Here is a 25,172-nt window from a genome sequence, read left to right on the forward strand (position 1 = left end):
AATAATCAAATAAAAAGAAGTCAGCAGGCGAAATTATTATTTTTTGGATATTCCAAGGGAAAGGCCCCATCACCGACAGCACATTGGCTGGATACGGTTGATAAAACCCTTGAGGACCCCTGCCCACTGGGGAGTACACCCCAGCTTCAGCCTTGCGGCAAGGGACACCCATGGGTTTCAAACTTGTAACCTCGCCGTCAACTCTGTGACATTCACAAGTCACCCCTACCAGATGAGCGGAGCCCTTGTGGGCGCAGGTGGCAAGTTAAATGCCAAAGGAAAACACATCTTTTCCATGCTACTACCATTAACAACACACAAGATGGTATCAGAAAACATAAGGAATGGTGCATTATTTCCATTCTCATCATCACAAATGCATGCAAACATAGAAAAAACTATAACAATTTCTAATCTAAGAAGGAAGACAATTTCGTCCAATCGCATGCTAAAGTGAACGGTTCGGCACAACCATCAGTACCGTCTATTTGAAAGGTAGAAGAGGGAGCCTGATGAAAAATAAGGGGCTTTTGTGGACCATGACTCACATCACATGCAAGGAGATAGTCGTGTCAGACCCAACCGTGTACCGGCGGCCCTACAGAGAAACTCTAGTAAAGTCAGCTCCAATGAACAGTGCTACGGCCATCGTCAACATGATATATCAAAAAAACTAAACAGCATTGATCAACACACACACACATACACAAATATTACGGAAGCATAACACAGCAGCAGCAGAAGGTGTAAAGTCTTTTTACTAATGAATATCCTAAAGCCACTAAAAAGGTTCTGAACTCACCATCCCATCACCAGGACAAGCAAAAGGGAAAACTCTACGCTTTTCACATATGAATTACCAAGACAAGCAAAAGCAGAAAGCTCTACGCTTTTCACATATGAATTACCCAGACCCCAACTCGTTTATCATAATGAGAAAAGACCAAAAAGAAAAGGAACAAACAGTGGACGAGGCCCAGCACTACTACTGATGCAACTACCAACTACACAAAGCCCTGCTAATTTCTCTCCACATCTCTTCAGACATCGACAACCATCTCACGCTTCCTTAAGGATCATCTGATCGAAATGCCATACGCCTGCAGGAAATCAAACAAGTAGCAAGTTAAAACGTGTAAATGCACAAGCATAAACTGACGTTTAACTCATTCTATCAGAACATTTGGCTCTCACCATGCCCTTTTCCAACCCTTCTAAGCTGGGAGACATACTCCGATATCTTCTTTATGGCTTCCATCTAATCACATTTCTCAATGAAATTAAGAAAAACGAAAAATTGGGAAGATCTAAAATGAAAGAGATAGATGTGATACAATGAAGTGATACCTGATCACCCAAAAATTCGCTCTCGACAAAGTCAGCCATCTGGACATCGTTGGCTCTTGTTGCTACCTGCTTATCAAAAAATAAATGGTAAAACAAAAACCCCACAAAGAAAAACAACAGGAAATGAAAAGATGGGAGATTTCTTTCAGGCATTACGTCGTGCAGGTTGAGGAGCTTAACGCTAACCAGTTTCTCCAGAGACAGAGCGAGTTCCATAGCTGCCCAAACAGGATACTTAGACCACCATGTTGCTTTTTTTTATGTGCTATTTCAAATCCCAAAGTAAAACAACAGAAAGAATACCATGTAATGCATCCCCTTTTTCAGGATGATCGAATTCGGTCAGCGGCATCATTATGGTCTGCAACTTGACCCTCCCCCCACGTTTGTTCTGAAGATACAGAAAGCCAATTTTTGGAAAAGAGAAATAAGGAACAGAAATGACCAGCACAAGGGAATGGAATACAGAGATCCAGGTCTCTAAAAAACCACAAAAGGAATACTTGGTATCTCATGAGTTTCTCCGCGTGCTCCCTTTCTTCGTCACTCGATTCTTTAAAGAACCTGAAAATGGACCATATACAAATGTAAGAAAGAAACCAACCAAAAGACAAAAAGCCATAAGATATAGAATCAACTGGAAGATTACTTGGCAAATCCTTTGAGGGCAACGTTATCCCGATCAAAGTATGCAAACAACGCGTGGTAGACATACGAGACGTTGTACTCCACGCTGTAAAACACCACCAACGAATCCAACCATCAAATCCTCACAAAAGGAGAAAACCAATGGAGAGCAGGAAAAGAAACCCCAACGAAAAAAAAATACGAGGAAAGGGAAGAGAACCCACTTGATCTGCTCGTTTATGGCGGCCTCACAGGTGTCTGCGTATCTCAGGCGAGCGAGAGATTGGTGGGGAGAGGAAGAGACGAGGTAGAGCTCGTTCTTAACCTCCTCAAAGGGTTGGAAGACCACCCCATTCAGCGCCTGGCCGCTGTCTTTCTTCACCGCAGAAACCACGAGACGCTTCCCATCTGTAGCGCACTGCTCACCGAGAAACCCCAAAGAATGGGAGGAAGAAGATGGACACCCATGAGAATGAGTTCCGATATTCAGAGAAGGAACGAATCCTGGACCCCTTAGAAGCATGGTTATGGTACCTACAGGGGATCGGTGCAAAGATACTCGCAGAAATGAAGGAAGAAGAGAGATAGATAGAGAGAGAGAGAGAGAGAGAGAGAGAGAGAGAGAGAGAAACCTACAGTCAGATTGAGTCTGACGTAGGGGGAGGCCAAACATATCTATCCCCCTTTTGGGAGATCGACCGAGAATCTGCCGACACGTGGACAGGTAGGATCACGAGGCGGAGAGGTGGAGCGTGGATGGCTCGTGCTCTGTGTGGGGTTACTTCAGAGCTCAGTCTCTCTCTCACACACACGGTTGCACCCACAAAATAACAATCTTAAAAAAACAATCTGAACGCCCTTTTTTAACCCCTCGCTCTGTTTTCTATTTTTCTGAAAAAAAAATCTCACTCCTTTCAAGTTTTTCTGCTCTCAGTGCCGCAGCTAAGGAATCCACATAGCCAAGAATCAATTAGAAAAAATGATTCTTGGTTATTTTCAAAGTTAAGTTAAAAAAGGCCACCAACTTTGGTCGACTTACCGGACCATGTTCAACTTTTTCACTATTACATTCAATTGCTTGCTTTTCTTTAATGCATTTGAAATAGCCACTTAAAAGTATAAAACCTCTCTTTTTATTTTAAAACCAAATAACTGATCTCATGATCTTGTGTTAAAAAGAAACATGCATATAGGGCATTTTAACCATTTCATCTGATTAGTCAATGGGAGACAGACACTAAGTGTGTCTTTGGGACAAATCAGAGGTAGATGACGCCTGATTTTGTTTGATTTTTTTAGATGATAACTTACATGACCTTTCAACGCTTGAATTTTTTTAAGCGAAAACTTGTACAAGTGGTTTGACCAAAGTGCTTAATTTTTCGGCAAGAAAAAAAACCAACTAGTTAGATTTATCATATTTTTAGTTGTGTTTGTCATAATTTTTTTAGGACAGCCAAGATACCTAATGGTGACAAAAGTGAGGGACACCCACGTCTTTGTCTTTGGCAATAACCAAAAAAGATTGGCCGTTTCTGTAAATGATTGGTAACAACTTGAACGGTTGTAATTCACTCTTGCTTTTTATTCATCTCTTTGTTAGAATAAGAGCAATTAGTGGCATCCTTTTGCCTTCACACGTGGATATAGTAATGGGTCCGTACATCTGCCAACCTGTTCAGTTATACTGGCAATGGTAATGATTCGGCGTACAAGGACCACCGCGCTCAACTTAGGATCCTAAGGGCTAAAGGGGAAAACTAGTAAGATCGGGGCTGGGAACCATGACTGAAGAGGATCTGAAGGTTCAAACCTGAAGTTCGGATCTGGATTCATCTCTACTACATTGGATCTGATTCTGATTCTGATACCACTCGGAAGGAAATGCTCTCCGTCTTTTTGGAAAACGGAGGCAAGGCGCAGTATCATTCAGTCCAGCTGTGACGTCTTGGTTTCCCACCAGGCCCATCACTGCCAACTTCATTTAGCTACCCTTCGTCTTCGTCAAGTTATTTTCATTAATCATTTTTGTTTGATAATGACCATACTACCGTTTCAGAACTTTTCCTGCTAATGATGACAAAAGTATATAGAATTGGCTCGGTATACGAGACAAACATTTGGACCATTTCGCTCTTATCCTTTCATTCTCCATTTCAACAATCACTCACACCCATAAGAAATTAGTAACATCTACCACGAGAGAGAGAGAGAGAGAGTTCTCTTGCTCAGGAAACAGCTTTACAATGCAAAAGGGGAGTTTCCAAAGTCTCAAAGCTATAATTAAAGATAGCTTTCTTTTTACGATGCCAAGAGACTTTCAACTAAAAGCATGAAGTAATACTCTAGGTGGATCGGATCGACCACCACCGCCACCAAGACCCTGCGGAATTTTCACCCCAATTTCCAGTCTAACTCAGAGAACTGTACATGGGAGAAGGCACCCTTTTATGTACTTGAGCTTGTTATGTAAGAAACAACAACAGTAATGTCATCCGGTTTCCCTCCATAATACCGATATCCAGCATCCTGAGCAGTCGTTGAAAATGGGGTTTGTCGGTTCTGATCCAGTGCTCGCTGCCTTGCAAGTGCGGCTATCTTCTGCGCAGTCACCTGAGGTCCTAACCCGGCTCTAATCGCATGAACAACTACCGCAGTCACCTCATTGTTGTACAAGTTATCAAACAGCCCATCCGTGCCAGCGATCACGACATCCCCAGGCGCAACTGGAAGAGTGAATACCTATTCAATTCCATGTCAAATCGTCAGAATTGTACACATTCACGTAATAAAAACAAATAGATAAAATGGGTAAAGCAAAACCAACAAGATAAAGAAAGCAAGCATAGAAGCAATTAACACACCTGAGCAGAACTTGGAAGGTCACCACCATTCCCATTCTCAAGCTGATATGTGAAATTGAAATCATGCTGCTGAACAGGTGAACGGAAGATTGTACACCCATCTCTGACAACAATAAATCCACTATCACCGAGATTCACGGCATGTATGCCCTGCATTCAAGATCTTGATTCAGATAAAATTGAAGAAATACAATCCAAGGAAATATCTAGGCATCATGGCAAAAAAAACTGAGCTAAAAAATAACAGGAGACCCAGTGCTATAAACATCTCTTGAGAAATAGGCAGCGGCCACCTGTCACTAGAACCACAAAAATAAACCTGTTCTGTGAGAGCTATAATGCAAGCTGTCGAGGACCCTCTAGCTTTGGTGCTTGAGTAAGCTTTCTGTAGCACCCTTTCTGGATCAATTGCACCCTTGGGTTCCTCCTGGATTGCTGATACAGAATGTGACATTAATTCCCTGGCATATTGGCCAGCATCAATGCCTAGATCAGCCCAACCACCAACACCATCAGCAATGCCAATAGCTTGCTCATCAACACATATGAAGTGTGCATCCTCTCCACCAGTTTCTTCCTTGGCTGGGTGTGGAAGGTAACACGATCCTGACAGAAGCTTCAAAGTTCTATCACCTAAAATCTTCCTGAAAAGACGGGATAAGGTTGAAAGTGGAAAAGCAGCTGATTACGGCCATTAAGAAAGCAGACATACATTTTCAGTCTCAAACATGGATAATCATCAAATAGGACCGGTCCGCCAAACTCTCAGCACTCAATCTTCTCATTCTTAAAGCATTGAAATGGACAAATTAATGATATTCTGGAAAAAGTGGCAAACAAGCCAAGCAGCTTGTGAGCTACTCAGGTTCCAATTGTGGAAAACTTGCTTAAGGCTTGGAAAAACAGATCTATAAACTGTTTCCCAAGCTCAGATATACAAATGTCCCAAGCTTAACTAACCCTGTGTTCAGCTCGGTTAAGCCTGACTCATGATAAATGTTATAAAAAAGTTCATAAATACACATTAAGGTAGCGTGTATAAAATAAAAAACATGTCTGCTTGTGGTAGGATTGAATGAGATTAGACATACAACATGCTCAACTTGTCCACTCAGTTTGGCTGATCTCTTCTAACGATATATGCTATAAGCTCATAAAGACATAGATAGAGTATACCAACAAACACCGTGCAGCACAGTTGGTCTGATGTTCAGCGCTTATTCCACAAGGTCATGATTTCAGTTTCCCACCGTTTTAAACATTCAATGTCAGGAAGAAATAGTACCGATTTGGCTCAAAGGACAGTTGTCTGTAACAAGTCAAGCTCGGACAGCCAAAACTCAGCTCAACTCAACTTATTATAGCCCTAATCTTCCCTCGACAATGTGAGCTACCTATGAATATCTGGGCCACAGCTTCCGCGAGTAGCTACAGCTGTTTTTCACCAACTTGTGTGCACAAATAATCACCCAAAATACAAAGCACAGAAACATATAAAGAATGAAACCAGAAACAAACACAATCTCAGTTTCAAGAACAAGTTTTCAAGATGACTAATCCAGACCGCAAAATTTATGATTAGCAATACAGATTTTCAACTGTAGCCAAAAAAGAATAATGACTTCCCATCTTTTGACAATCTTCATCATGGCTGGGAAATCACAGCTCACAACAATTTGAACACAAACCAACAAGAGTCTCTATAAAACCATATGCATGCAACTTTTTGCAGCTACTGCATGATATAACAAAACTCTGGGAAGCTGCAAGCTTGCAAGTTCTCACTATTGGTAACAACAGAAGTAAAAGTTTTAGGGATATTTCACAAGTTCCAATCCCGTATACAAGGTTTCCAAAAGAATCACAACATATATGAGCATCCGAAGTGTGCAATGTCATGCAAGTATGGGGTTAATCAACCAAAAAAGAGGCCCTATTGTGTAATGCAAATTGTTCATGCACCCACCTTCTCCCTCCCTACACCATTATGCCTACTTAGTAAGCTAAACAAGATATCTTGTTGATCTTTTTTTTAACAGCAGCATATTTAACTTTTCACCATAAATATAGATGATCAGTATTACAAGACCATTTTACCCTTTATCATTTACATTTCTTCACTTTTATCGATAATTAAACCTATACGCCCTTTGGTAACTACTAAAAGGTGATTTCACCTATACTCAAATATAAGGCAATTGTGTCTTAACTAGTATATGATCCATTAAGGTACTTGTAAGGGTAACTCCAAGAATGGGTGTGAACTACAGTCCATGTGTCATATAAAAATAGATGCAACTGAAACATTAAACATCATTTTTTTTAGGGAAAAACATTAAACATCATTATTGCAAATGTTTCAAGTTGGCATTTCATTAAGGTCACCAAATTATTCATTAAGGTACTTGTTGATCTTTTTTTTAACAGCAGCATATTTAACTTTTCACCATAAATATAGATGATCAGTATTACAAGACCATCTTACCCTTTATCATTTACATTTCTTCACTTTTATCGATAATTAAACCTATACGCCCTTTGGTAACTACTAAAAGGTGATTTCACCTATACTCAGGGGCGTAGCTAGGATTCATGTGAGGGGGGGGGGGGCAAACAGGGGTGTAGAAAAAAAAAATTATGTGTGATAGGACAAATCAAACTATTTGCTGCAGTAAGGGCTGGGCTGGGATAAAAAATGGATAAAAATCTATTTCATATGGAATCAGGGCAGGGCTAGGACTGGGCTTTTAAAAAAAAAAAAAAATAACTGTTTGGGGAGGCAGGACTGGGCTACAGCCCAGTCCTGCCCCCCCCTAGCTACGCCCCTGCCTATACTCAAATATAAGGCAATTGTGTCTTAACTAGTATATGATCCATTAAGGTACTTGTAAGGGTAACTCCAAGAATGGGTGTGAACTACAGTCCATGTGTCATATAAAAATAGATGCAACTGAAACATTAAACATCATTTTTTTAGGGAAAAATATTAAACATCATTATTGCAAATGTTTCAAGTTGGCATTTCATTAAGGTCACCAAATTATTCATTAAGGTACTTGATCTTTTTTTTAACAGCAGCATATTTAACTTTTCACCATAAATATAGATGATCAGTATTACAAGACCATCTTACCCTTTATCATTTACATTTCTTCACTTTTATCGATAATTAAACCTATACGTCCTTTGGTAACTACTAAAAGGTGATTTCACCTATACTCAAATATAAGGCAATTGTGTCTTAACTAGTATATGATCCATTAAGGTACTTGTAAGGGTAACTCCAAGAATGGGTGTGAACTACAGTCCATGTGTCATATAAAAACAGATGCAACTGAAACATTAAACATCATTTTTTTAGGGAAAAACATTAAACATCATTATTGCAAATGTTTCAAGTTGACATTTCATTAAGGTCACCAAATTATTCATTAAGGTACTTGTAAAGGTAACTCCAAGAATGGGTGTGAACTACAGTCCATGTGTCATATAAAAATAGATGCAACTGAAACATTAAACATCATTTTTTTAGGGAAAAACATTAAACATCATTATTGCAAATGTTTCAAGTTGGCATTTCATTTCTGGATAATTTTCAAATGCCCACCAAACTTTTGGTCCTAATTAATGTATCCACCAAAGTCTTCCCATTTTTCAAATATCCGCAACTTGTCACTTTTAAGCAAATGCCCATTCCTTTTCAGCCATTGGTTTAATCTTGGGTTAATGTTTGATTATGCAGCCAAAAACATGTTACCCTGCAGAATTGCATCAAAATGTTTTTCCTTACATTCAGTATAAGTTTATTTTTTTACCTATAAAATATATGAATTATTTTCAAGAGGAAAAAATTACTAGAGCAAAACAAAGTCTTTATTTATCAATCAGTTTTCTTGCTTAAGACAAAAAGTCAAGATAAGGATGAGTTAAAAGGTTGGAAATAAACTGCACTTTGGAATAATTTTGTAAAGTAAATTGGTCATTTCAACATATAAGTTTAATGGGAGTCAACTCAAAGCTAAGTCACATGGGTTCGGGTACGGGTGTAGGTATGGGTGCAGATACGACACAGCAATTCCAAAAAATGTGTGTACGGGGACACGGCGATATATATATATATATATAATAAATTCCAACAATCAAAATCTATTATTCCAACAAAACAACATAAATTAATTTAACATTTAAACAATTAACCAGTGTTGTGAAAAGCATTGAGGCGTAGCGAGGCGCTCCACCAAAATCTGAGGCGAGGAGTAAAGCGTAAGCCTCAAAAAAAAATTTGAAAACTTAAAAAAAATATAAAAAATATCTAAAATTATAAATAAATAAAAAATACTTTATTGATGAAGCAACAACCAACAAAAAATAAAAAATCTCAAATAAATACTGAAAAAATATGAGTTTAACATGTAAAAGTAACATTAATGCAACAACTTGATCTACATAAGTATCTAAGAAATCAAAATTCTCTCACAACATGAGATCTTCTTATTTATGTTTTTTTTCAAACATTAGAAACCAAAATTCTCTTCAATTAATAACCTACCACTATTGGTAAATTGACCCAAATGGGTCTGATTTCTTTGCCTGGATCTGGATACCCAATCCCAAACCAAACCCTATAGGGGGTTTGGGTATGGTGATAAATAAGAAGGCCCAATTAATACTCGGGTACGGACCCGAAGGTCCGATTAATACATGGACCTAGGTATAGTTTGTGAAATTTTATACCAGACCCGACCCGAGTTCTAATTAAGACCCATAATTTTTCAATGTAAAAATGATAGAAAATATGGTTTTATTGATGAGTTGTGGAGCCTGATTCAGAGTTTTTGCCCCTTACAGGAAGGGGGGTCCGGAGGCTCCCCCCAGTGCGAGTCCCACTGCGCGGTCAGCGGTCCAGGGGGGCCGCTGGGGGGCAGCGGCCCCCAGAACAAATTTTTTTCTCAGGGGGGTCTCGGTTGTTTCTTGCTCGCGGTTTTCCTAACATTTACTTGGTTTGGTTCACGTAGTTCTTATCGGGTCTGGGTATGGTTTTTCTTATGGTGGACCGATTAGACCTGGGTCCGAACCCGATGCCATACCCGAAAATTTGGTCCAAGTCTGGTTCATCCTGGGTTCGAACCAAACCCGACCCGTTGACACCCCTAGACAAGATTAATAAGAGGGTACATGCAAAAATCCAGTATAGTATAAGTAAATAATATTTTAATATTTTATTTGCATTAATGTTTATATTGTTAGTGCATTTTCAAATCGTATCAGATTTGGCTGTTTCTAGCTCTCTTAGGCCTTTTTAAGGTTGCAGATCAGGAGTTAATATGTTTAGATGATGATAGATTTGCAAGTCCCAATTGAAGTGCTTGCAGAGGGATGATCATGATAACTTTTTTTATTCTTGTCATTTTCTGAATAGTAAGCAGGTTGTTGTCATCAACAATGGTCCATGCAGAGGATCTGAGTCGATAAGGACCACATCCCTTCACTTAAAGTACTTAAGGCTTCTACCAACTGGAGTCACTAGACTAATGAAAAAACACATTTTGGTGTGTGCAGATGCCTAACAAAGAATCAGCCAAAAGGAAAAAAAAAAACTTTGCGTGTACCCTTCACCTTGAGGCGCGCCTCGCCCTGAGGCGTACGACTCAAGGCGTATGAGGCGTGCGCCTCAAGGCTTTTGAGCCTTATGCCTGCGCCTCAAGGCACAAAACCCCTCGCCTTGAGGTGAGGCACACTTTTTGTGCCTTGAGACGCGCTTTTAATAACACTGCAATTAACATTTAACAACCAAATAAAGCTAACAACTTTTATTCAAAGAATCAAAATTCGATAACAAGTAAAGCTACAACTACAATAGATGATTATTGTCTAGAATATCATCTACAGTAACCCCTCTCTACATGAGGGATAATCCGTTGATAGGAATATGGTTTAGAGAGGGAGACAAAGATGGGAGACGCGAGTAGAGAGGGAGACAGAGATGAGAAGAGTACCTGAGCTGCACAGAGAGGGTGACACTGCGAGGGGCTGAGAGAGAGAGAGAGAGGTTAAGGTAGAGAGAGCCGAGAGAGAGAGGGGGAGTTGGGGTTTAGAGCAGAGAGGGTCGAGAGAGAAAGGGAGTTGGGGGGGCTCTTTAAAAAAAACACACAAGTTGGGTTTTTTTGGACCCGACCCAACACAGTGCAGGACCCGATCCATGGCATACCCGCACTGCGTCCGGTGGTGGTACCCGTGTCAACACGAGTACGGTACCCCAAATGGAGTGTTCGTGTTACATAGACTCAGAGTTATTTGTTTAGTCCAGACTAAAAGTTTGAGGGTATTTAACGAATAAGAGAAGGCTTATGGATCTATAAATTAGGATCAAAAGTTTGTTGGTCATTTAAGCATTACCCTATATTTTTTCCCTATAACAATATATCCAATTTATTTCTTAAGAACTCACCACCCGCCAAATTTTAATGGACTCTTAAAGATACATTATCTTACTTGAAAACTTCTACTAACTACCCGTATCTATGTCCAACACTTAGTGACACTCGATACAATGTACAACATAAATCTACAAAAATATATTTAGACTTTCTCTTTTGCTTTCAAATCAGAACATACTTTTTTGAGGTTAATTTTATTAATGTAATCTAAATATACAAGCAACTTGACAATTTGATATGGAATCATATTTTCATGATTTTGCATGAAGAATAAATTGAAAATATGGAAAATATTAACGCTTATATAGGTTATGGTGGTACACTCTTGATTTACATAGATATAACCTCCAACAGCAAAAACTAAAGATCGGGAATTCGTAGAAAGTATTTAACCAAGAATTTTGTGTATCCTTTTAAATTCCTATACTATATGAAGAAATTTTAGGAGACCCTTTTCTTCTTGTTTGAGTGTCAAAAGATTGGGAATCCCTAATATGTACCATAGTCATAGATATCACTGATATTTTGAAAATGTCCTGATATTAATGTGGTACAATGGCAAAATGATATTAACGGTAAAATATCACGATATTTTCAAAATATCAGGATATTTTCAAAATATCAGGAATTTATATATATTGTGATATTATCGTGATTGCAGCACAACAATGGTGTTTTTTTAAAACTGTTGGTATAAGGGTATTTTAGGATTTTTTTTAAAAAAGGGGATACATATGTCTTTCCTAAGTTTCCTAATAGGTTAGTTTGGGTATAAAGTTTATACCTTTTTGACTTTTGTGAGGGTTCCGTACTTACGTGTCACCTTTTAAAAAAGAAAGAGAAAGAAAGAAAGAAAGAAAAAGAAGTTGCTTCGTCTCCTTGAGTTCCAGCTTGCTTCATCTCCTCGAGTTTCAGCCTGCTTCGTCTCCTCGAGTGAACAGGGAAAGAAAGAAAGAAGAGAAAGAAGAAGGGAAGGAAGGAAGGAAGAAAGGAAAGAAGGAAAAAAAGAAGAAAGAGGAAGCAAGAGGAAGGGAAGGAAGAAAGAAAAGAATGAAGGAAAGAAGAAAGAGGAATTTAGGTCATATTATGACTCATTTGCCTTCTATTTATTTTTTCTTATTTTTTTCTTTTTTTTTATTTTTTCATTTTTGAAATCTCAAGATTTATTAGAAAAGCGATAATATCCCGATATTATACCTCCGAGATATAGCCAATACTGATACTTGTGACTATGATATGTACAAAGCCCAGAATTTTGTATAGTCTTCCAAGTGATTTTTTAAGACATTTTAGGAAACCATTTTTCTTTTTTAGCCTCCAAAGGAAGTGACATGGTGTTACTTTGAGATAGAAAATTGTTTAGAGCATAGTAAAAGGAGGAACAAGCATATGGATGACACTTCCGTGACCTAAGTCACACGGCCTCGGCTAAAAGGTCGACGCACCCGCGTTGACACGCCCCGACACGAGTGCAACTTCGGACATGTGGCCGACACGGTTAACTAAGTGTCAGACTCGGTCAACACACTGGGGCCGAGTCCGTCCACATTTTGGACTCGGTCAACTTTGATCGAGTCCATTTTTGTCTATTTATTAAAATTAATTTGGACTCGGGTCGGGTCCCAACCCGAATCCAAGACGGTATCGGGGTCGGAGCCCCACCCTTAAGAGGCTACGTAGGGGGAGGGGCAGACGGCAAACCCCTCCCCGTCGATCGCTCCCTCTCCCCCACCCGTCCCTCGCTCCTCGTTCCCTTTAGGCTCGTCGGTGACCCAGATCCTGACGACCGTAGTTGCCGACGACCCCAACCACCGACGACCCCAACCACCGGCGACCCCAACCACCGGCGACCCCATCCATTGTTCCTCTCAGGTATATCCCTCCTCCCTCTTCCGTTCTTCTTCCTCTTCCTCCGGCAGGGGGCGGAGGCCGCTGCCTGGGGTTGCCTCGAATCTTTTTTCGGTAGGAGGCTCCGCCCCCTTGCCTCAATTTGTTTTTTGGCAAGGGGAGGATCCCTCTACCTCCGTTTGGTTTTTAGACAGGGGGCTCCGCCCCCTTGCCTCAGTTTTGTTGTTACTTGAAGGAAGAACATGATTTGCATACTCTCAACATGAACTACCTCGATCATGTTCTTCCCTCTAATTCAGACGATGAGGCAGATTTATAATAAGTTTTGTTGTTATCACACTCACAAGCTTCTTTTATGTGTTATATTTTTGTAAGTATGTGTTGTTACTTCAATAGAATTACTTTTTTATTTTTGTTTTAAAATTTGCAATCTTATTATTATTATATATATATCTGTGTCCCCATGTCCAATTTTTTTGAAATTGCTCCGCACCCGCACCCATGTGACATAGTTGGTGACGCAAAAAAACCATGGCTACACACCATACACCAATCCAAGAAAGATCCATCTTAAGTCATTCATTGATGTTTGCCTAACATTAGAGAAACAATTGTATCCCATGTATTAGTCACAAGATAGTGCTCATGTTATTACCAAAAAATCTAGTTATTTCTTTCCCTCCATGTGTCCCATCAAGTAGCAAGTAGTGACAAATGCTAAATGGTCAATCATTTTTCCCTTTGCTTCTTGTATCACAACCCACCGTAAGAACACAATGAGATGTGGCATAGCAATCTTATTTCCTCAGCCACGATAGCTGGAAGACCTTATAGAAGAAGTGGCATTGGGTGAAGAGACAGATTATGATTTCCTTGTTTGGAAGGTATAGTAACAAATCTCCTAAGCTATATCACATAGACTCTTTCATAGGGTTGTCGCACCCATATCGATGCAACGCGGGTGCGGGTGTGGCACCCGATGCAACTACCATAAGAAGCAGCCGCACTGGGTGTGGTCAAACCTATCTGGGTGCGGTCAACCCTCACCCGAGGGCTATAAATGTTCAAAAATAGACTCGATCAACTATGACCGAGTCCATTTCAGTCTAAGTAAAAAAACACACAAAATCATGGTTTAGGGGAGGCGGGGTTAGGGCACAATTGTGTAAAGCTCCCCCACTTTGCCTCCCGTCCCCCACTCCTCTGTAATAAAGTATGCGGAAATGTAATACAAAATGCTTAATACATTCACAAGGTCCAATAATGGACAAGTACAAAGTCACAAGAGAGAAATAGAAAAGAAGTCAACTAAGGGACAATACAAGAGGCCTTTAAAGGCTACACATACAAAAAAAAAGCTTTATTGAATGGGAGCTCAAAAGCTTAAAGAATACAATGGGGAAACACCCCTCTATATACACAAAAAAGTAGGGAAAAAGGGTGTCATTGGGAGCTCCCACATGTGGTCGTTGGGAGCCTCCAACGGTAATATTTATGATCGTTGGGGGGTCCCAACAACTATAGTGTGGGACCCCAAATGCACTAAAAAAAAAGAAAAGAAAAGAGAAAGAATAAAAGAATAAAATCTAAACTATTTATTACAATAGTTGTTTCTAAAAACAACTATGTGAAATGACAAAAATACCCTTATCGGGTATTATATATATATATATATTAACACCCCCCTCAAACTTTACGGGAGAATAACCAAAAGTTTGCCAAGAAGAAAAATAAAATGGAAAGCAGGAAGAGCTTTAGTGAAGAAGTCCGCCAACCCCTACGACAGGGTAACCGTTCCTTTTAGATATTCGTCGCGTACATAGTGACAGTTCATCTCTATATGTTCGGTGCGCTCATGGAAGGTGTGATTACTGGCAATGTAAATTGCACTTTTGTTATCGCAGCATAGCTTTGAAGGACCAGAAATATCAACACCCATATCTTTGAGAAGACTTCGTAATCAATCAAGTTCCATAGTGGTGGTTGTTATAGCCCGGTATTCGGCTTCAATAAAAGATAACGAGACTTTCTGTTGCTTCTTGCATCTCGAGGCAATTAGAGAATCTCCTAAAAAGACACAAAAAACAATAATTGAGATTCTATAATTAGGGTTTCCTCTCCAATCAACATCAGTATAAACAAATAAATTTATTGAATAGGATGATGATAGAAATAACCCTTTAGTGATGGTATTCTTGAGGTATCTGACAATTCTTAGTACAACACTCATGTGGACAATTGTAAGAGCATGCTGAAACTGGCTAGCAGAGTGAACAACATGAGTAATGTCTAGTCTGGTAATGGTCAGATAGGTGAGAGACTCAATGAGTTGCTTGTACGGTGTGTGATTTTCTAGAAGAGTCCTATCCTCCAGTCTTAATTTAACATTGATCACTTCAGGAGTTTTCACCTTCTTATCATCTGAAATTCCAGACTTAGTATATATAACTACAACAAGTTTCATTTGAGAGAGTATATATTCACGGGAAAAAAATGCAATTTCAATTCCTAAAAAATATCTCAAGAATCCTAAGTCAGACATATCAAAATTATTTTTTAACAAATTTTTAACATTATGAACATCCATTTGATCATTTCCTGTTATAATCATATCATCTATATAGAGTAGAAGAATAATAATATTAGTTCCTGCATTTTTCACAAAGAGAGCAGTGTCAGTATAACATGAACGAAAATCTAGACTAGTCATGACATTACTAAATCTATTATACCAAGTCTTGGGAGCCTCCATAAGACCATATAATTGTTTTAAAAGTTTAAGAGTTTTTCCCTGTTCAATATTAAATCCCGACGGATGATCCATATAGACTTCTTCATTTAGGTTTTCATTAAGGAAGACAGTTTTAACATCCAATTGATAAGTAGGTCATTTTTTGGTTGATGCTATTGCTATTAGGGTCCTAACACTAGTCATTCTAGCCACGGGTGCAAAGGTTTCCTCAGAGTCAATACCATATTCTTGTGAATAGCCTTTAGCTATTAATTTTGCTTTATAACGTTCTAAAGTTTCATTACTTTTAGTTTTAACTTTAAAAACCTATCGGCATCTAATAGGTTTCTTGTTAGGAGGAAGTTTAACTATTTCCCAAGTGTTAGCTTTCTTGAGAGCATCTAATTCTATGTTCATGGCTTCAATCCAATGTGGTATATTTTTGGCTTGATTATAATGTGTGGGCTCATAATGAGAGTGTAAAGCTATTAATCAAGCCCTGTAATTAGGTGTTAGTGTTTCATATAATACAAACCTATTTGGTGGAATGAATTCTCTAGTAGATCGTCTAAGAGAGGTTTCTTCTAGAGATTCATTATTTTGAGAGAACTTTTCTAAGGTACTAATAGGTTTATTGCGCTCACGCTGGGTATAAACCTGAAGGTTTTTATCAATGATGTCATCACTATTTGGTGATGCTTCAATATTAGAGTTTTCATAACGTGTATCATTTATTAGTTCAAAATGATTCAATGAATCATTATTAGTATGCATATCTTCCGTAGGAGAAAGATCATACAAAAACATATAGTCAATTTTATCTTTCCTATCAAGATTTTAAAAACCATTTTCGTCTTCTAAGAAGGTCACATCTTTAGAAACATAAAGTTTGTTGTTTTTTAAATCAAAGCATCTATATCCTTTTTTATTTTCACTGTATCCAAGAAAAACACATTAACTTAGCTCTTTTATGTAAAAGTACAAAGCATTTGCAACCGAAAATACGCAGGCAATTGATGTCGGGTGCCATGTTGAGAAGTTTTTCATAAGGAGAGATATTTTTCAAATTGGATAATGGCATACGATTTATTAAATAAGTGGAAGTTAAAATGGCTTCGGCCCAAAAATTTTTAGGGATATTTTTAGAAATAAGTAATGTTTTAGTGGTTTCTATAATATGCCTATGTTTTCTTTCCGCTAACCTGTTTTGTTGAGGTGTTCTAGGACACGATCTTTGATGACAAATTCCATTTTGTTTTATATAATTTTGAAAATCATTGGATAGATATTCACCACCCGAATCAGATCTAAGAATAGATATATTACCTTAAAATTGATATTTAATTTTTATGCAAAATTCTTTAAAAAAAAAGAAAATTTTGGATTTAAAATTAAGAAAATAAATCCACACATATCTAGTAAAGTCATCGATGAATGTTACATAATACAAATAACCACCCTTAGACATAATCAGATATGGACCTCACACGTCCGAGTGCACCAATTCAAAAGGTCGTGTTAAAATAAATATTCTAGTTGGAAACGGAATAGACTTCATTTTTCAAAAAATACAATCTTTGCAATTCATACATTTTTCTTTACAAAATTTGTTCCCAAAAGGAAAAAGATACATTTTTTAGTAGCTTGGATGTTCAAGTCTTTTATTCCAAGTTTCAATATTTTTGTCTTGGACATAAGTACAAAAAGAGTTTGAAGGAAGAGTCAAATGATCCATGAAGTAAAGGTCTCCCATCCTATGGCCTTGCTCAATCCGCTTCCCGGATCGGAGATCCTGTACAAAGCAACCATTAGATGAGATAGATATTTCACATCCATGGTCGGCAATTTGGGAGACCAAAAAAAGGTTTAGGTTTAATTTTGGAACTCTAACTTTTGGAACAAAAAAGTTTTGAGAATTTTTGGGAGCTAGTGTTCCTATACTCTTTATTTTTAAAAAAGTTCCATCGACCGTAGAGACACAAGATGTTTTGAATTGGTACATTACATTGGTTAAAGCATTTTCATGGGGAATCATATAAAAAGATGCTCTGGAATCTAAAATACAAGAATACGTATCGGGTGGTGATGTGAAGGCGATGGCGACACCCGATGTAGAGGAGGTAGCTTTGAGAATTTATTGAAGAGCCATGAAAATTTGTTCAAGTATTTCTTTAAGATCTTCATTCTTGCCTTCATCTTCCTTTTTGGTGGTTGATTCTTCAACAGAAGCAACCTTTGGCTTGAAAGTTCCATTTAATTTGGGGCAAGCAGGTTTAATATGACCCGACTCATAGCAATAATGACAAACAATCATCTTTCTACCTCTACCATAGTTATTATTGTTGGTATAGTTACCTTGCCTCCCAAAGTGTGGGGGTTTATATACTTTAACATTGTTGCCAGGTTTAGACACGGCTAAGACCTCATCAACACTCTTACTCATGCCAAGCCGAGTTTCTTCTTGAGTAATTTCGGCAATAGCATCTTCCAACGGAGGAAGAGTGGATCAATGTAGGAGGGAGGATCTTACTTGCTCAAATTCGAGACGAAGCCCAAATAAAAATTGAAAGAATTTTTTTTTTCATTTGTTTTTGCCTAAGTTCCACATCCTCAATGGCTACCCACTTAGGCTCTATCAGTGCTAATTCATCCCATAGAGGATTTAAAGCACTATAATAATCTCGAATGCTCAAATCACCTTGTTTGGTGGTTCTTACTTTTTCTTGCAAAAAATAAGCTCTTGCAAGATATTTTTGGGTATACATACCCTTTATAAAGAACCAAGCCTTATTGGCTCTACGAAATTGAGCTATATTAGCACATATCATGAATTCAACGTTATTCATGAACCATGTAAGAATTTTTGCATGATTGCTCTCCCAATCTTCCACCTTTCTTTGATTTTCTTCAATGGCCTTGAAGCAAGCATCTCCCTCAAGAACTTTTTTTTGACCTCCTATTTTGGTGAGCTTTAGTTGAGGTAACAGAATAGAACCCATTACATAATCCCAAAGTTTTTTTCCTTTGAGATTATTCTACATTGCGGATGCCCACATCATGTAATTCTTGCCATTGAGTTTGAAGGAGAGATCAATTTTGGATTCCATTGCACGGATAGAGTATGAGAAGGAAGAGGGAGAGCGTTGTCATGACTTCAACTCCAAGAACCGTATGACTCTTATACCATGTAATGAAGTATGTGGAAATGTAATACATGAATGCTTAATGCATTCACAAGGTCGAATAATGGACAAGAATAGAGTCACAAGAGAGAAATAGAAAAGAAGTCCACTAAGGGACAATACAAGAGGCCTTTAAAGGCTACACATAAAAAAGAAAAAAAAACTTTATTGAATGGGAGCTCAAAAGTTTAAAGAATACAATGGGGAAACACCCCTCTATATACACAAAAAGTAGGGAAAAAGGGGGCCATTGGGGGGGTCTCAACAACCATAGTGTGGGACCCCCAAACTAAAAATAAAAAATAAAAGAATAAAATCTAAACTATTTATTACAATAGTTGTTTCTAGAAACAACTATGTGAAATGACAAAAATACCCCTATCAGGTATTATACATATATTTTAACATCCTCTTCCTATGGCAGCGACGACATTCTCCTCCTCTTCTGACAATAGCGACATCGGTAAGCCTCTCTCTCCTCTCTTCTTCCTTCTCTTCCTCCCTCCACTACCTCCTCCTCTCTTTTCTTCTTCCTTCTCCCCCTTCCTCTTCCTCCCTTTATTGCTGCAAGGGCCAAACCCAAGGTTGGGTTCGACTCTGTTGAACCCCGGCCTACTAGGTTGGGCTCCTAGGTTCAACAAAACCAAACCCAGGGTTGTTGGGTTCGGCTCTACTGAACCCATGCTTAGATTCTACAGAACCTGAACCCAAGGTTGTTGGGTTCGGCTCTGGTGAACCCACACCGGGGTTCAGAAGAACCAAACCCTGGCTTGTTGGGTTTGGCAAAACCGAACCTAGCCTAAGCCTAGGTTTGGCAAAACCGAACCTACTCTTCCTTCTTATGATGAAATTGATGAATAAGAAAAAAATTATTAAGATCATTACCTCATCATCATATACATTGTGTATGATATACTTTTGGTATGCAATCATGCATTGTTTGTTTCTTCTGTTAGTATAATTTGCTTTTCTGCTTGACTTGTTTGCTTATTTTCTGCTTGACTTGTTTGATTGATATGCAATCTGCTCGACTTGACTTGTACTTCGCAGTTAATTTGAATTATTGCATGAGTTTATGCATGATGAATTGATGATATGATAATTATTTTTATTTAATTAATAATGCTAACTTAAAATTGTTAATATATATTTATATTTATATTTATATTTATATTTATATATATACCCTCCCCGCACCCAAGTTTTTTTGAAGTGTCGCATCGCCGCACCCACACCCGCACTTATGTGACATAGCTCCTAAGCAGATGACCACCTCGAGTTTGGAGAATTCCAATGGAATGAAGCTTATAATATGCAACAACCAACAAGACATTCAATGGTCATGCCTCTAGGGCTAGGTTTATGTTTCCAAATCCATTTGTTGAGAAAAGGAGATGCAAAAGGTAAGAAGAAGGATCATAACAAGATTTCGTTATGAATTTTCCATTTCCGCTCCTATTCCAAGTGACATCATCTACCATTAAGACATCAATACCAACACTTTCCAATGCTTTCATGAGGTTCTCCCAATCTTCAACTTCTTCATCCACAAGGTACAAAGATAATCAAACACTGAATTTCGCATAAGTGTGCTCCAACCAAGGTATCCATATCTCAAGCATATAGAATCTATGAATTGAGGCCCTTGATAGAGAATTAAATGTTTCTCCTCTTAAGCTTCACTAAAAGTTGAGGTTTCTTTATAGCCACTAGGAGCACAATCATCTACAATACCCAAAGCAACTAGGACAACAATTTCACATAGACAATTGTAAGAAAGTATATAGAGGGGAGAGTATTTCACGGAATAGAACAGTTTCTTCTTTACAGTGCTTTTCTTTGATCACTAGTGATTAAACATGAAGGACAATTATTGGCAACGTTTACTTATTAGAAGTAAGGGAAAGTGAATCAATTATCCTATCTACATTAGCATGGTCATTTGGTTATTCTAACTAGGTTAGCAAGATGTACCAGGAAAACTTCACAACTTTTGAGCTTCTTGATAAATTTTAAGCTATTTCTGGAATCCTTTTAACTTTCAAGAATTGGAACTCCTAGTTAATCAAAACAAGAAGCCCACAGGCCACAAATTCTGTAAAACAGGTTTATTCATGAATTTGTTATAGATTACTGTTTTTCATATTAGATGTAAAACAATATGTTTATCCATTTGTTATAAACACACATTTCTGGTAGTTGGTGAAAGCAGGCTGCCATCTAGTTTGGAGAATAATGGGAGAATGAATTTTGTGCGGAAGAATAGAATGGGAAAAATAAACAGAACAATCCAAACAACAGGATTTAATCGTTATGATCTAAAGGGAAACTGAACATGTATTTAAAAAAAAGGTTAAATGTATATCCAATTTTGACCTGTTCAATATAGACAATTACCAAAGCTACTTAGTCACTCAAACACTCATCCCAAGAAGCAACAATTTTACTGGACAAAACTTAATCATTAATAGGGCTGCACAATGAACCAAGCTGTTGGCGGAATGCTCAAGGTCAGCTCATTAAGACTCATACATTTATATAAGCAAGCGAAGCCCAAACCTAGCCTAGCCTGAGGCTTGTTTGCTTAAATGAGCCAAGCCAAGCACATTCCTTGAGCACATTATATGAACCTAACAAAATGGCAGTGTTTTCATAATGGTTGGGATGTTGTGTTTGTGTGAGAGGTGGTGGGTTTGAATCCTCAAAAAGATTTACTTTGTATAACCCAATCTGAACTGAGCGGAGCTAAAGCTCTCATGACCTTGACTGAGCCTTGAAGCATGAACCTGGCTGGCCTGAACCGACTTGAGCTCAAATAAACCAAGCTTGAGTTCCGCTAGGCTTGTGTGAATCCCTACTCATCAATAAGCAACAATCTAGAAGAAAAAACTGAGTGGGATTAAATGTCAATCACAGGGCTCAACATCATTTTCTGCAAATTTTTTTCCATTTCTGACAAGAAGTTCAAATATATGATTGTGTTGGTGTTACCTTCTTGAGTTTTTCCTCAAACTTACTGGATCTTCACGTGTTTTTAAAAGGAGACGAGTGATGTTATTTCAGTTACGTTGGCATCAAAACATGCAAAACACGCCCAATGAAACAGATAGGTTGGAAAAGCCAGAAAGAATTAGCCAGGGTGGGGCATTACACCAAAGTATTGGACTACCCAATTCACTCTTAAAAGGAAGAGCTCAGGTATTGAGAGTCAGCCTGATTCTCAGCCCACACACCAAAGATATTTCGTAAAAGTGAAAAGGAATCAGTCACAAGAGGGAAACAAATACATACTGGTCAGGAGAAGCAGCAGAGTTATCAACCCGATCCTCGCGCACGACCCCATCAAACGACATATCTGGCGCTGCCCCAACAGAATATGATGCGGAGCTTAAGGAATGAAACGTCTGCTTCTCTGGACTTGAGGACGGATTCAATGCACTCCCAGACCCAGAGATATGGAATAACATAGAATGGTACAACATATTCCTTCCAGACGGTTCTCGGCTTCTCAGACTCCCGCAAACTTTCCCGTGATAATTAAACTTCGGGCCTCCATAAGGAACCACAAGTGAATTGACTGCATCCAATCTGCAAACTGATGATAGTCCATGGTTGTTTCTCGGACCCAATCGGCAGACAGACATCGGAGGCGATTCAACCCCAGTCAAAACGGAACCAATTGAAGCCATGAGCCCCTCCTGATTCGGGCTTGTGCCTGTGGAACTGAGACTACCAGACTCGGCCGAGAGGCGGTCTGCGTAATAAGACCAAGTTTCACAAGAAGGACCATACGCTGAAGGAATCGAAACAGCGCGGGTGACTGAGATCGTCCTCGATCGACCAATCACAATTCTAAAAGATGTGCCCAACAGATTGCCAACGGGAAGGCTGCGTAACCCTGCAGAAGCGAACCTTGCCTCAGATCCCACAAGAGTCGAAAACAGGGGAGACCGAGACAACTCCGAGTTCACAGACAACAAGCCCCCTCTCCGGCCGAATAACCCTAACGAATTCTGAATCCCCCGATCACTGGCAGCCGATCGGAGAGCAATCCTCAGCCTCAAGGGGCAACCCGAAAATGGCATCTTTCTCCTTTACAGAAAAACCTAACCCAAAAACCAGAAAACCCTCAATAATCTTCAACGAAAACGAAGAGAATCTCAACCCCACGATGACGGCCAATGTTTCATAGCTCAGTCTATACCCATCCACACACACACAAACACCCGTGCATCCAAATACCTTAAGAAGAAAGAATCAAATTTACACCTCGAGAAAAGGAAAAATCCCCAGAATCCGAGACGATGAATCAGAGCGAGGACAGAACGAATCGAGAGGAGGCAAGCGGACGGAAGGAATCGATCGATGAAAAAGAACAGATGCGAAAGGGCGTACCTGAAAGGAATGAACTTGAGACGCTTTCTTTGCCTAAAACCCCGAAACCCTAGGTCTCCGTCAGATTGCTAAATACAGGTTTCTTCCTTCTCCTTGTGACCAAACAACGGAGAAAAAATTGGGGAGCCACCGGGAACAGAGTCCCTCATTTGACTAATAACCTAAGGAGTCAAAACGAGAGCCCCTTCTTTGTTGGAAACATGTCGTTTTCAAAAAAAAAAAAGCGGTTTAGTGGATGTTGTAATTTCAACTCGCATGAACTTTTTTAACAAATACGCTTGGCATTTATGCAGTTTTTTCCTTTTTTCAATCATAATTGACTTTTTAAATTTACTTGAATATTTTTCTTTTAAAATTGGCCATTTATTTCGAATAATTACTTATCAATGTTTAATGATAATATTTAACAACTTGCACTTAAAGTGATATTTTTGTTTTATTTCTTTATAAGTAAAGAAATTTGAATGTCCTTGATCTTCAAAAACACATACGAGTATCCACTTGTGGTATATTTTTTAAGTTCTAGACCTATTCTAACAAAAACGAAAATGGCTTTAGACATCACATCATGTTCATCTTCTACCTGCATCGTTTCTTATGATTTTAACAAAAAAAACAATGTTATAAATAACTATAATCTACACTTTAAAATTTTAATTTGTATTTGTCGATTAATGATCATATCATCATGAGTTATCTATTAGATTGCCGATTAGTCGCGTTTTTCCAATAAATGGATCAATCCGCCCAAGCATAGGTTGTGATATCAATTTTTGGTAAGAGCCCTTCAAAATACCATGTGACACCTTGTCCAAGAGGGAGTGTTGGTGGCGCTGGTCCCCTCCCAAAATATCAAATCTATTAAAAAATATCTCTGTTCTTGTACATTTTTACATAAGCTCGCTATGTCACGGGCCTATTTACTTCAATGAGTCAGCGCAGCGCGACACGACGGTCCCTTCTCATCGCCGCAAGCCTACTTGTGAGCTCGTTTGCCGGTTGCAAAAACTTGTAATTAGAGAGCAAAAGAGAATAGAGGAAGAGAAATTGTAATCACAAAAAGCAGTCACAACGAGGGTGAACAAAAGAAAGCTCAACGCATTTACTTCATTCACAATTTTGCTCGCAGGCTATTACAGTTCAAGTATACGGGTTGCCCTTTCAGGGTATTGATTCATCTTAACCGGATAGCTTACATCAGACTCAACAAAAGCAAAATAGACTCTAAGCGCAACTGTACAATGTAAGTCGCAAGGGAACATGCTCCTCCTTCAAATCATACACCGTCATCGGCGTCATCTGTTTCGTGGTAAGCTCTGACTTCAGCCGGGTAGCGGCTGTTCATTCGGAATGCAGGCTCCCACGTTGGTTTCGTTGTTTTCTCCCACTGCACCAAATATTTTTTTGCCTCCCTCAAGTAGTTGACCTTATGGCGAAGGATCTGACTGAGGTGTTTTTCGTCCCGTTGTGCTGCAGGGGCCCTCCCCCTTCGGGGTATTGATTCACTTGAACCGGGCAACTTACATCAGACTCAACAAAATCAAAACAAACTCTAAGCACAACTGTACAATGTAAGTCGCAAGGAAACACACTCAATAGTTCGCTTTTATCTGCTCCCTTTACGGGTTGTTCAATATATGGATAGCATGTGATAAGCCAATGTACAACTTTTTTAAGGAAGAAGTAAACTTGATGGGCCAAACCCAAGACAAAAAGAGGCCATTGAGAACTCCCCAAATGC

The 25,172-nt window shown here is 38.8% G+C and overlaps 2 protein-coding genes across 4 annotated transcripts; both read right to left on the reverse strand.

The window, feature by feature from the left end:
• Positions 1-748: 748 nt before the first annotated feature.
• LOC149847635 (ferritin-2, chloroplastic-like) lies at positions 749-2,573 on the reverse strand. Its single transcript, XM_090009763.1, has 8 exons — positions 2,199-2,573; positions 1,997-2,080; positions 1,851-1,911; positions 1,651-1,738; positions 1,504-1,565; positions 1,348-1,413; positions 1,195-1,258; positions 749-1,100 (listed from the first exon to the last, which is right to left on the reverse strand). Exons 1-8 carry the CDS (start codon positions 2,495-2,497, stop codon positions 1,060-1,062), a joined length of 765 nt encoding a protein of 254 aa, XP_089865889.1. The 5' UTR covers positions 2,498-2,573; the 3' UTR covers positions 749-1,059.
• A 1,625-nt stretch (positions 2,574-4,198) lies between these two features.
• On the reverse strand, positions 4,199-23,589 carry LOC149847636 (putative protein phosphatase 2C 55). 3 transcript variants are annotated; one of them, XM_090013581.1, is made up of 5 exons: positions 23,432-23,589; positions 22,328-22,934; positions 5,158-5,482; positions 4,839-4,988; positions 4,199-4,716 (listed from the first exon to the last, which is right to left on the reverse strand). In XM_090013581.1, exons 2-5 carry the CDS (start codon positions 22,723-22,725, stop codon positions 4,423-4,425), a joined length of 1,167 nt encoding a protein of 388 aa, XP_089869707.1. In that variant the 5' UTR covers positions 22,726-22,934; positions 23,432-23,589; the 3' UTR covers positions 4,199-4,422. The 3 variants fall into 3 exon arrangements, with proteins under 3 accessions (XP_089869707.1, XP_089869207.1, XP_089868603.1); XM_090013081.1 differs by having other exon boundaries at positions 22,328-23,142; positions 23,432-23,568; XM_090012477.1 differs by having other exon boundaries at positions 22,328-23,278; positions 23,432-23,563.
• Positions 23,590-25,172: the final 1,583 nt, after the last annotated feature.

The sequence above is a fragment of the Nuphar pumila genome, chromosome 1, assembly GCF_984573655.1.
Source record: "Nuphar pumila chromosome 1, dmNupPumi1.hap1.1, whole genome shotgun sequence".
NCBI classification, from domain to species: domain Eukaryota; kingdom Viridiplantae; phylum Streptophyta; class Magnoliopsida; order Nymphaeales; family Nymphaeaceae; genus Nuphar; species Nuphar pumila.

Excerpts from the sequence above, each read along its gene's own strand:
- LOC149847635 (XM_090009763.1), bottom strand. The coding sequence starts at position 2,497 with ATGCTTCTAAGGGGTCCAGGATTCGTTCCTTCTCTGAATATCGGAACT. Across the intron at positions 1,259-1,347 it reads GCGAATTTTTGGGTGATCAG|ATGGAAGCCATAAAGAAGAT; the intron begins GTATCACTTCAT and ends AAATGTGATTAG. Across the intron at positions 1,101-1,194 it reads AAGGGTTGGAAAAGGGCATG|GCGTATGGCATTTCGATCAG; the intron begins GTGAGAGCCAAA and ends GATTTCCTGCAG.
- LOC149847636 (XM_090013081.1), bottom strand. The coding sequence starts at position 23,121 with ATGCCATTTTCGGGTTGCCCCTTGAGGCTGAGGATTGCTCTCCGATCG. Across the intron at positions 5,483-22,327 it reads TCTGCTGCTTCTCCTGACCA|GAAGATTTTAGGTGATAGAA; the intron begins GTATGTATTTGT and ends CCGTCTTTTCAG. Across the intron at positions 4,717-4,838 it reads ACCTTCCAAGTTCTGCTCAG|GTATTCACTCTTCCAGTTGC; the intron begins GTGTGTTAATTG and ends GGAATTGAATAG.